At 40.2% G+C, this 13,057-nt stretch overlaps 1 protein-coding gene across 11 annotated transcripts in view; it reads right to left on the bottom strand.

The window, feature by feature from the left end:
* BCAS1 (brain enriched myelin associated protein 1) overlaps nt 1-13,057 on the bottom strand; it is a 106,200-nt gene that overhangs the window by 44,551 nt on the left and 48,592 nt on the right. For all 11 annotated transcript variants that reach the window (XM_059897609.1, XM_059897611.1, XM_059897610.1 and 8 more), the window contains exons 5-6: nt 2,354-2,500; nt 1,254-1,298 (exon numbers count right to left, since the gene is read on the bottom strand). In XM_059897609.1, coding sequence (XP_059753592.1) covers nt 1,254-1,298; nt 2,354-2,500 — 192 coding nt within the window. The remainder of the gene's footprint in view (nt 1-1,253; nt 1,299-2,353; nt 2,501-13,057) is intronic.

Below are 13,057 nucleotides of genomic sequence, written 5' to 3'. Positions count from 1 at the left end.
GGACCCAACCATTCATTGAACTTGACCCTAGCTGCCTTGTAGCAAATAAATAACCTTATAGGAAAATGCACGTAGATACCTCAGATATATCTTTTTTTTCAGTGGAAGAAGAAAATTCTAGAGGAACCAATCAGTACAGTACAGATGTAATCCTGGTGTTCAGTCTGTCCTGCTGTGATTATGGAAATAGGGATCACCTACATTTGAATAGAGCTCCATGGTTTACCAGGCACTATCACACCTTCATTCAGTCCTGGGGTTGGGGAGGTAGAATTTTTATTGCCCCAGTTTTAGAGATGTGGAAATTTGGGTTCAGACAGGTTAGGATCACACAGCTATCAAGTAGCAGGACTGCGGCTCGAACACAGGTCTTCTGAGACAAATTCTAGGATCCTTTTCACAACTTAGCCCCTTCAAATATGGGGAGCAGATATACTGGGTTGGCCAAGCCATTTGTTTGGTCCCAGTGCCTTTCAAAGCACTTTCAGTTATCAAAAGGAGGATACAAGACATTTATCTGTCACCAAGTTAAATTTCCCTCACGATTCCCGTGAAATTTAAACCACGTGTTCTACAAAAGGAAATTGGTTCTCTCAAGTGCAAAGGGAAAACATCTCTAGAAAGTAGTCATTCCAAACAAAATGTACTTTCAGGGGAACTGGCTGAATTTCTAGGATGACAGTGAAAAAGCACACACTCTCCAGGGCGTCCTAACCCCTCTACATGTTCCTTCATTTGGCAAGTGTCGACTGGTGACTACTTCATGCCACCAAGCAATTGCTGTTGCAGTGGAGACTAACTTTTTTCAAATTACATGAAAAACAAAGCAAGACATATTTTTTAAAAACCAAAATCTAGCAGCTCACATCTGCTTTAAATTGAGTCTCACCACTTTTGCATTTCCAGTGGCTAACTTTTACCATATTCCCTGGGTCTCTCTACACACAACTAAAAAGACTAAGATGATATATAATTATTAGTATTCTGTTCTTATTCTCTGTAAGAAATTGGTTTTTATGACATTATTTAGCCAGAATTGGCACATATTTCAAGCTTCCCACCAAAATTTTCATTAAAATACCATTAATGTAAGTGGAACATTTTAAAGACAATCTAACAGCACTATTAAATTGCTAAATATGTATATATCTGTGTATATATATCACACGCACTCAAAAAACAAAGAAGCATACATAAATTCAAATCCAATTCTACACACAAACCCAAACCCAAACACACTTCAAATGACCTACCGTGTCTTCCAGATCTTTTTTTGTTTCAGCTTTGTTAGGCGAAACCTTAAAAGTTTGAGAAAAACCAAATGTTAAAAACCATAGCTCTGTAGGGTGTTTCTCCTTCTTTCTTTTTTTTTTTTTTGGCTGTGCTGTGCGTCTTGCGGGATTTTAGTTCCCAACCAGGGACTGAACCTGGGCCCCGGCAGTGAAAGTGCCGAGTCCTAACCACTGCACCACCAGGGAATTCCCTATTTCGTATTTTTATTTAGGGTGGTCCACTTCACTCTACAAGTAAGGAATGTAATGAGAAGTCCTTTTAATTTAGTAGAAACCCATGGACTTCTGGGTAATACCTAAGTATACATAAGTTAACAAAGTTAATATTTTATAATGAAACGCATCAGATCTTATACATTCACTAAGAGCTTGACCACATTCAAAACTGTCTCCTGGATGGCTACACACTTTCCAACAAGTCCACCACTAATCCAAACAAATGTACAACCCTTTGGTGTTTGTGGCACATTCGGTTGACTTTTTCTGTTTTATCTTTTGAAGTTGGTCTTGGTCTTTGGGAATAGCCCAAACACTTGGAGCTGTCTGTTTAATTATGCATTCACTCATTCAGCCCTTTTTTGAGTGTCTGGCAGGTGCCAAGCTGCGGCGTCTGAAGAGTCAGACAGGAGCAAGCAATGCAAGATGTGGGTCCCTGCCTCCACCCAGTCAAATGGGAGCTTTAGATGTAAAAAGATAGAAAGTGATTTCTACAGTTTTATTTGCCATTTGAGTGGCAAAAATGCTTTGATAGGTCAGCAACTCAGGGAAGTATTTTCCAATTATTTTTATGATCAATGAGCATAAGATATCCAATTGCGGTAGCGTTCTACTACCACATAGCTCATGTCGTATAGTTAATCTCACAGTTCCCAGCAACTAAAGACGCCTTCACTGAAAGCCAATTCCCTTACGAAGCACATCTTGTCCCTGTTCTCCAATGTCCCAGCTGCATCAAGCCGTTTAGAGCAATAACATTCAAGTATGCATCATTCTTAGATCTAACAAAACTTTCGAGCAATAGAATTGAGGAACAGAATAGAAAAGGAGATGAAACTGCTTACCAGAGTTTTAAAGAAGCTCATGATGGAATTATTATTCTCTGTCTGGGGGTCCTCCTTTGCAATCTCCAGTTCTTCAGGGACCCCGGGGACAGAGCAACTCACAGTTGGGATTTCCTGTCCTTCTTTTCCCGTGCCGTCAGCTATGTCCTAGGAACAAGACAGAGTTTTCATGGTTGCAACTTGTTGAATGTGGGCTCTCAAAGTAATATTTTTGCTTCGCGCCCCTGTCTCCCTTACCCTCTAATTCCAGCCATACTTCTTCTGCCCACGGGAGTGTAGAACAATCAGGAGCTTATGAGAGTCACTCTTCCTTCCCCGCCCCCTCTTTCTAACATAATCAGCATTTGCAGTTAGTTGGAGGGACATTGTTTGGAGCCAGAGGCTAACAAACACAGCAGTGCACGTTGCATCCCAAACAAAAACCCTTTTCTCCCAATTCTGCACAGAGGTTATGTATGATGCCAATATTTTGTGGTCTTCCAGTTTAATCATGGAAGATGCCTCTATTTGATTTTCCACAATCCCCGCAGTGGTGAATTGTATCAACTGAAAAAAAAAGTACTGATATTTTAAAATAATAATTCCGCTTTCAGGATCTGAGAGTTAATTGTGCGAAGGATGTGCTATTGGGACGGATTTTCCTCTCTAACTCACCCAGGAGGGTGGGATGCATGCTGAATAGCCTCCTTTTTTCACGTTCACTCCCATGACCTTGGGCCAAGCCAGGTTACCTCAAACCCATTCATTCTTCAGGCTCGGGCTCAAGTTTACTGTCTCCATTGAAGTCTTTCTGGGTCACAGCACCCATGGAACCTATTCCCTTCTCTGAGTTTCTAGACCACCTCCTCCTGCACACTCACTTGGCACGTGGGTTACCCTAATGCCAAGGACTGGGCCAGAATAGCCTGCATTAAAAACGGGGTTATTGTGGAACGGTGATAAAAATGAATAAACACACTTTGGTGAATACTTTAAAAAGTAATAATAATGCTTGTATCCCACAGGATTTCCCTCAGCCCCAGCACTCCCTCTAAATGGAGCAGTGCTTCTTGTGAAATGCCTCTTAAAGAGCTGGAACTTCATAAAGCCCAACGCAGATAGAAGCCATGGCCTTAACAAGCTTCTCGGCTTTTCTAGTTAATTCAAGGCAAAATGTGTTTTACTTGGGAAGAGATGAACTTTTAAACAGGTTCTAATATAACTTACTGTTCATATTAGAATAGAACTCTAATGAGTGGAACTTTTTATAATTCCTAGGTATAATTCGGATCCAGGTTGTTAAGTAGGTTGATAAGGTGGATGGCTGAAAACTTTGTTTATAGCAGATGAGTGTGGTATACCTACAGGGGTGGTGATTTTACTTTAGGTGGTGCATACACTTGCACACATACACGTGCACATACATGCACGAGGTTATTCTTTAAAAGTGCTTTTTGGAAAGATATTTCTTTGGTACAATGGATATTTTTGCTTGGATGAAGTTGAGTAGAAAATTTTTAGATAAAATGTTAAATTAAAAATATTACATAAATCAGGACTCCCCTGGTGGCGCAGTGGTTAAGAATCTACCTGCCAATGAAGGGGACATGGGTTTGAGCCCTAGTCCGGGAAGATCCCACATGCCGTGGAACAACTAAGCCCGTGCGCCACAACTACTGAGCCTGCGCTCTAGAGTCCGCGAGCCACAACTACTGAGCCTGTGTGCCGCAACTACTGAAGCCCGCACGCCTAGAGCCCATGCTCCACAGCAAGAGAAGCCACCGCAATGAGAAGCCCATGCACAACAACGAAGAGCAGCCCCCGCTTGCCGCAACTAGAGAAAGCCTGCGCGCAGCAACGAAGACCCAACGCAGCCAAAAATAAATAAATTAATTAATTAATTTAAAAAATATTACCTAAATCATCAAGCAGGTGTTTGGAACATGAGCCATTATGAAAGTGGTACCAGGACTAAATCTAATGGAGAGGTGCCCCACTAGGCCTGACGGAGCTATTGCCTAGGAAAAAGTTATTTATTTCCAACCACTCATTTACTCACCTTCACTCAATAACTTGATGGGGGAATTCTGACCATGCACAAACCGTATAGAGGCCACGTGACATTAGCACCGGCTCTGGAGCCAGCCCGCCCACACTCCACTGTCTGCGCCATCCTTCACACCAGTGCGATCCTGGGCATGCTCCCTGACATCTGTGCCTGGGTTTGCTCATTTGTAAAAGGGTAATCAGTAGCACCTGCCTCTCAGAGTTGTCGGGGTGTAAATGGGATAATCCATCGGCAGGATTTAGCATGGTGTGTAGCACACAGTAAACGTGCAATGAATGCTAGCTATTATTATTATTATCATTATTGTTACTATCATATTTTAAGTTACTGAGCCTTGTTCTGAGCCTGGTGAGATTAACAAAACGAATCAGACACGTTCCTCTCTTGAGATGCTTACAGTCTCACAGTGGATAAAGGCCAGCAGAGAGGGATAAGTACTCGGATAAAAAGATAAAAGAATTCTACTAGCCCACTTAGCCCTGCACAGCTAAAAATGAGGAAGATGAGGGAATGGAGGGTGACCAGGGTGATGCTACTTCTGACAGTCAGTGACGTTCTCTAAGAAGTTTGCATGCAGGTGGGGAAGGCAACTATTCTGGGGGGGTGTGACCCCCCCAGGCTGGGCCAGCTGCTCTGAGCCACTCTGGTCTCACAGCCCCTGGGCTCCCTAGCGCTCACCACAGTGAATGGAAGGGTCTGCGTCTGGTCACCCCCAGCTCCCAGACTTGGAGCTTCCTATGGGAGACCAGGGGGCATGATTCCTCTCTGTGATCCCAGGGCTGGACACACAGGGAGCATTACTGAACTTCCTGGAGATAAACTGAACCACAGGGAGGTCAACTGAAGAGGAAACAAATCAGTAAAACGCCGGGCAGTCCCACGGGTCTAGTTGCCATCAGGGAAAACCTGCCAGGAGAGAGATCCTCTGAGCAAGGGAGATAACTACTAGTATTTCTTCACCCAGGATAGAGAACTCGGGCTGGAGAAGACACAGTTCGACAGAATTCTGGGAGTGGAGGGGCCCCTCAACTTTCTGCTCAGTCCTGTGGCATCTTGTCCAGACATCTCTGAAGATGCTTCCCTGATTCCCCCAGTGCAGTGATGTCTCCAGACGTGGAGAGCAGCTCATGGATGACAGACCCTGCTGGCCCAGTGCAGGGAGCTGGCTTGTTGGCCCAGGGCTCTTCCCAAGTGAGAGTTTATGGTCTCTCAAACTGAACTTGAGCCCTTTTTGTGAAATATGTTTCTCTTCTTAGGCTGGTTTTAAAAAAGAACATAAGACTCTGCTTCCAGGAAGAAGGAGGATATAGACTTTCCCTTATTCCTCCCACTAAACACAGTGGAAAATCCTGGACATTATGTAGAAAACAAACACAAAAGGACTCCGAGTGGTGGAGAGGAGAAGGCAGACCAGCTAGGCACCTCAACAACTGTTGTTGAATTCAACGGTGGTGAATTCCCTGGGTTATCCTTTTGCCGCAGATATCCTGGACTTGGAGTTGGAGAAGCCAATGACCTGGAAACACCGATGGGCACTGGCCAAAAAAACCCTCTCGAAACGCCTGCTCGAACCAAAGGGCCAGGAAAGGGCCAGTCTAGCATGACAGAAAGCTTTTAGACAATAACTGCTCTCCACCAGCCAAACACCGTAGAAATGCAAATAAAAACCACGATGTAATATCACCTCACACCTGTCACAATGGCTATCATCACACGACAAGAGATAACAATGTTGGCGAGGATGTGGAGAAAAGGGACCCTTGTGCATTGCTTGTGGGAACCTAAACTGCTGCAGCCACTATGGAAAACAGTATGGAGGTTCCTCAAAAAATTAAAAATAGGCCTACTATATGATCCCACAATCCCACTCGTGGGAAAGAAAATGAAAGCAGAATCTTGAAGAGATGTCTCTACTCCCATGTTCATTGCAGCATTATTCACAATAGCCAAGATATGGAAACAACAAGTGTGTCTGTCTACAGATAAATGGATAAAGAAGACTGTATATAATATATATTATTCAGCCATGAAAAAGAAGATAATCCTGCCATTTGTCACAACATGAATGGACCTTGAGGGCATTATGCTAAGAGATAAACGTCAGAGAAAGACAAATACTGTATGATATCACTTATATGTGAAATTTTAAAAAGCTGAACTCATAGAAATAGAGAATGGAAAAGTGATTGCCAGTGGTTGGGGGGTGGGAGAAATGGGGAGATGTCGGTCAAAGGGTACCAACTTCCAGTTATTAGATGAATAAGTTCTGGGGAATCTAATATACAGCATGGTGACTATAATTTACAATACTGTATTATATACTTGAAAGTTTCTAAGAGAGTAGATCTTAAACGTTTTCATCACAAGAAAGAGATGGAAATCATATGAGGTGATGGGAGTTGTAACTAACCCTACTGTGGTAATCATTTTGCAGTATATACGTGTATCAAATCATCAAGTTGCACACTTTAAACTTACACAAAAATTATATTTCAGTTACATGTCAATAAAGTTAGGAAATAATACCATTTATGCTTGTACCAAAAATGAAACACAAAATATGTACAGGACTTATATGCAAAAAACTATACAATACTGATGAAAGGAATTAAAGAACATATAAACAAACAGAGAGACATACAATGTTCATGAACTGGAATACTCAACACAATAAAGATGTCACTCCTCCCAAGTTGATAGACAGGTTTAATGCAATTCCTATCAAAATCCCAGCAAGATGTTTTGTAGAGATAGATGAGATTGTTCTAAAATTTATAAGTCAAAGGAATTATAATATCTAAAGCAATTTTGAAAAAAAAGAATTAAGTGGGAAGAAGCAGCCTACCTGATTTCAAGCCTTGTTATTTAGCTATAGTAAGCAAGGCTGTGTGGTACTGGTGGGTAGAAGCATAGACACATAGTTGAGTGGGCCAGAAGAGAGAACCCAGAAATAGACCCACACAAATGTGCCCAACTGAGTTTTGACAAAGGTGCAAAAGCAATTCAATAGAGGAAAGATCAGCTTTTCAATAAATGGTGCTGGAACAATTTGACATCCATGGGAGGAAAAAAAAAAAAAAAAAAGAACTTCAATCTAAGCCTTATACCTTATACAAAAAATTAACTCAAAATGGACCAAGGACTTAAATACAAATTGTAAAGTATAAAACTTTCAGGGGAATTCCCTGGCGGTCCAGTGGTTAGGACCCTGTGCTTGCACTGCAGGGTGCACGGGTTCGATCCCTGGTCAGGGAACTAAGATCCCACATGCTGTGCAGCAAGGTCAAAAAACAAACAAACAAACAAAAAACAAAACAAAAAAAACTTTTAGAAAAAAATAAGAGAAAATTTCTGGGATCTATGGCAAAGAGTTCTTAGACTTGACATCAAAAGCATAATCCATAAAAGGAAAAAATGATGAACTGGTCTTCATCCAAATTAAAAGATTTTGCTTTGTGAAAGATCCTATTTAAAAAATGGAAAAAATGGGACTTCCCTGGTGGCGTAGTGGTTAAGACTCTGCGCTCCCCATGCAGGAGGCCCGGGTTCAATCCCTGGTCAGGGAACTAGATCCCACACGCCGCAACTAAGAGTTTGCATACCACAATTAAGGAGCCCGCGTGCCGCAACTAAGATCCCGTGCAACCAAATAAATAAAAAATTTTTTTAAATGGAAAAAAAAGCTAGAATGGGGGAGAAAGTATTTGCAAACCACTTTTCTGACAAAGGACTAGAATCTAGAATAAATAAAGAATTCTCGAAGCTCAATAGTAAAACAAACAAACAAACAAAAAACTCAAGCAATCCAATTAGAGAATGGCAAAGACATGAAGAGACATTTCACTGGACAAAAGATATAGATGGCAAATAAGCACATGAAAGATGTTCAATTTCATTAGCCATTAGGGAAATGCAAAGTAAAACCACAATAAGATGTCACCACACACCTATCAGAATGGGTAAAGTGAAAAATAGTGACAGTTTCAAATTCTGGCAAGGATGCAGAACAACTAGATCACTCATACTCTGCTGATGGGAATGCAAAATGGTACAGCCAATCGGGAAAAGTTTAGCAGTTTCTTAAAAAACTGAATATGCAACTCCAATATAACCTAGCAATTACACTCCTGGCTTTTTTTCCCCCCAGAGAAACGAAGACTGACATTCACACAAAACCCCATACATTAACGTTTATAAAAACTTTATTGTAATGGCTAAAAACTGGAAATGACCAAATGTTTTTCAATGGCCCTCATATTTTACTGATTGAAGTATAAACTATTTCAGTCCTGATGGAGGGCTGAAATTTTGGCATTATCAACTAAAATTTAAAAAAGAATATATTCTTTTACCAAGTGATTCCACTCCTAAGAGCTGATTTCAAACCTCAATTCACATAAGTGTGAAATAATAAATACACGAGCTTATTCACTACAATGAGGTCATGGCAAATGTTTGGAAACCTGCCAAATGTCATTAATAAGGTCCTGGGTAAATAAATCATGGTACATCCATTCATTGGAAAACTATGCAAGTATTACAAATGAGGAAGCTGTACAGATATAGAAAGTAGTGTTAACTGGAAAAAAAAGCATGGAATAGAACAGAGTGTATATTATATTACCATTTGCTTAAAAAAGAAGAAATGTGAATTTATACTTGTCTTTTGCTTATATATGCTCAAGAAAGACTCATTTAAAAATACAAACAGTGATTATCTATTGCGGGTGGCATTGGTAGAAAAGTATACTGTTTTATAATTTCTTATTTTGAGCCATGTGAATGTATTATCTATTAAAAATTAAAATTAAAACAAAATGTGGGCGACTAATTCCAAATTTTAAAAAACATCCAGAGGGCCACACTCAACACAGTTTGGAAGACGATCCAGCCCAAGGCCACCGGTTTGTGACCTATGCCTTAAATATTGGGTTATTTGTAGGATCTTTGTCCTTAACTACAAATACGTCTTTGCTATTATCATGAGGCCTGCAGATCATTCTCAGCAAACAGAAATTTTAGATAGAAACACAGGTGTTCTCCAGGAAATATCTGGAAACTTCTTTTTAAGCAAACAGGTGTCCACGGTGTCAGCTTGTTTTTCATCCATATGGAAGAGGCCTGTATTTTTTTCCTTTCTGTTGGCTTCAAAGGGCAAACAGATAGGAACACTAGTTAAGTGATCACAATTTGTCATGTTGAAAAATTATGCTGCCTTATCCTAATTTGATTGCCTATAATAAAACGCATATAGAACTTCTGGCACCTTCCTTCCACTGTAAATTGTCAACTGGCTTTCGTCTTTCTCTAAGCAAGGTCTGCATTGTCCAAGTGAAAATACAAGTGAAGGCAGGATGATCAAGGCTAAAAAAAGCCTTGTCTGGAACTATTCGTGATGAATGTCTACCTCATCTAGATGTCCCCACCGATTGTGCATACTGGTTTCATTTTGAATCTTTGTACCAAGAAATCAGTGTCTAACAGGCAGTTTAACACAGGAAAATTTGTCTAAAAAATGTTGACTGGTACAGAAACCCATTACTCTTTTCCATCTGTTGGAAATTCGAGCCACATGCCGTCTGGGATTAAAGGGAGGAGCTGTGTTTCCTCTCCCACTTGGTTGCCCCAGCGGCACAAAGGGCATCATTCGCTCAGCAACAATGCTCTCCAGACAAACATCATGTCTTTACTTTTTTTCTTCTGGGAGCACATCACCTGCATACACCCATTGTCAGATTGGGGATGAAAAATGGGATTTGGTTAATTCTTAAAGATAAAAATTTATCCTCCAATTTTCATAGAAGGGGAAGCAAATGACTTAAACAAGCAGGAAGGAACTCTAAGAACAAAGTCTACCAATAATATTTAACAGAACGTCAACATTTCCGAAGCAGTTGGGATTTTTCTTTTTTAAACTTTGTTTTACTACAAAGCCCAAAACCACCGAAGGAGGGTCTACCCCTGTAGCTAATTTTGTATTTTTATTTTTTCCCACTATACCTTCGCAATTCACATCAATGGATAAAAATGCACTTACATCTTTTAAGCCCATGGCAAAAATAAGGAAAGAACTCAAGTAGCACAACCTTAAGAAATGCCAATTACGAAAGGACTTTGAAAACTGCCATCCACAACAAAATTTCTCTTTCCAAAATACACATTAGCTATACGTGTTAAAAATCAGTGTTATTTCTGAGCAAGAAATTGCCACACAAGCTCTGGATTGCACAGTTCTGGAATTACTGTGAGTGAAAATAACCTCCTGTTAAACCGCTTGTTACTACTGCAGTTTCTAATACAATTCAGGATGCTGCAAGCTTCATAGCGCTATCTAGCGGAGGAATCAGGAAATTACCTAGATTGTAGTATTTTCCTTACACTTAGGCAGTACTCAGTACTTGCTCTATTTCTAAAAAAGAGAAAATCTAGATGAGCAAAGAGTAAAAATATAACATGCACCCATTATCCCATTACAGAAAATAACTACTACTAACAATCTGCAATTTTTCTTTCCACATCCCTCTTTGGGTGGAAGGATGAATATGTGTGGGCAGGCAAGGCAAAATGATTTTTACCCAAGAGTGACCTTTCTGTATATACTATTTTGAAAGCTGCTTTTTTCTTTCTTTCTTTTTTTTTTTTTCGGCCGCACCACGTGGCATGTGGAACTTCCCCAACCAGGGATGGAACCCGCACCCTCTGCAGTGGAAGCACAGAGTCTTAACCACTGGACCACCAGGGAAGTCCAGAACCTGCTTTTCTTATTTAACATTATGTTATAACCGTCTTCACATGTCAATACTTCTATTTCTATGTCATCTTTGTTATGATGTCCAATGTAAGGGTGTACCAGAATCAGTACAAAAACCCTGCAATTAGATCTTTTAGATCTTCCCAACTTTTCTCTTACAGAAAATGCCAGACTTAAAAAAAAAAAGCTTGTGGATAAAATGTTGCCCATTTTCTCAATAAATTCCTAGATGTCAAATTGCCTTTTCAAACTTCTTAAGACTTTAAAATTGTGTACTGCCAAAGTGCCACGGTTGAAATAAACTTCCTAGTGATCCAGGTAGTTAAGAAATTATCAGACAGTTCAGAGGGCAATAAAAAGAACATAAAAGTATTGAAACGTGAAATCTAGATTTTCATTGTCTTCTGGCATGTTTTCTAATTGGGGAATCTGCATGACACAGATCTAAAAATGCTCCACTTACCTATTTTTCCCTTCTCTTTTTGGGAGGAGAGAGTGGCAACTGTTCATTTTAGCTGCTTATACTAATTGAATCAAGCAAGGTTGGACCAATTATCCAGTATGATGCTCTTTATTATAAATCATAATCACCACCTGTTTTAATACTCTGTAGACATAACCTCAGGATGTTAAAAACTCATATTCTATCTTGGTGGCAGAAGTGTAACATAGCACCTTGACATGGTAGAGCCTCATTAGCCCATGATATTGACGGATGCAGAGATGTTCTAGTTAAAAGATTAAATAAACCAGTTGTTCATTGTAGTGATAGGTGGAGAGTGGAAAGAAATCTATCAGAGAAAGCAATTCATACTTTCTTCCTATAAATAAGGGTTTTCCATTTTCTGTCTCAGTAACTCCTCTGCTTGAGGGGTAAGTGAATTTGTCAACTTGATTTCCAATGGCAAGTGAAATGCAGGTCGAGGATTAAGCAATACAATGTTCTTTCCTTGCTTCTGTTTTTGGCAACAGTAATTACTTTGGGGATATTCCTAAGAACACATGAGTTGGCACACTCTTTTTTTTTTTTTTAATTTTTGGTTGCATTGGGTCTTTGTTGCTGCGTGGTGTGCGGGCTTCTCACTGCTGTGGCTTCTAGTTGTGGCATGCGGGCTCAGTAGTTGTGGCTCACGGGCCTAGTTGCTCCGCGGCATGCGGGATCCTCCCGGACCAGGGCTCGAACCCGTGTCCCCTGCATTGGCAGGCAGATTCTTAACCACTGCGCCACCAGGGAAGCCCTGGCACACTCTTAAATACAGTCCCTTATGTATGATATAAAATTGAAAAATACATTTACTGTGGGCAAAGGGTGGGTGGAGAGTGATTCCCAGTTCACATCAGGCAAAAAAAGAATCTGTGGTAGATTCTTCTGTTCTATGATCAGCTCCAACATGTGCAACCTCCAGACTGATAATGACAATTTACATTTATTAGAGAAAAAAATATCCAACATCAAAAAAACCACTTCAAAATACAAAAGCAAATAACCCATAGCCTAGAACGAGTTTGTCATCTGTTTAACAAACACTTCCCAGTAGTGAGAAAACTGTTTTGAATGCTGCCAAAATTAGGTTGCAGATTTTCTAAGAATGGTTTGGCCTTATACAGAAAACAGAAAAGTCACATCCTTTTTCCTGAATTTTTACATTAGACCAAATCCTTCCTGACCCTACCCCCTACCCAATCCTAATTATCAGCCCCCTCTCTTCTCTGCTTTCTCAAAACTCTGTTTATTTCATTTGTAACCCTTTTAATACACTGGAACTCTTTGTGTATTTATTTTCGTGTTTATTGTTGGTCTTTCCAATAGAATGAAAGCTCCCATGAGGTACATCATTCTATCCATCCTAAAATCATTCCTGGCCCAAAGAAAGCACTCAGATGTTTGTTGAATGAATAAATGAAA

Source organism: Balaenoptera ricei, chromosome 15 (genome assembly GCF_028023285.1).
Source record: "Balaenoptera ricei isolate mBalRic1 chromosome 15, mBalRic1.hap2, whole genome shotgun sequence".
NCBI lineage: Eukaryota > Metazoa > Chordata > Mammalia > Artiodactyla > Balaenopteridae > Balaenoptera > Balaenoptera ricei.
This window is presented reverse-complemented; position numbering and strand designations above follow the sequence as displayed.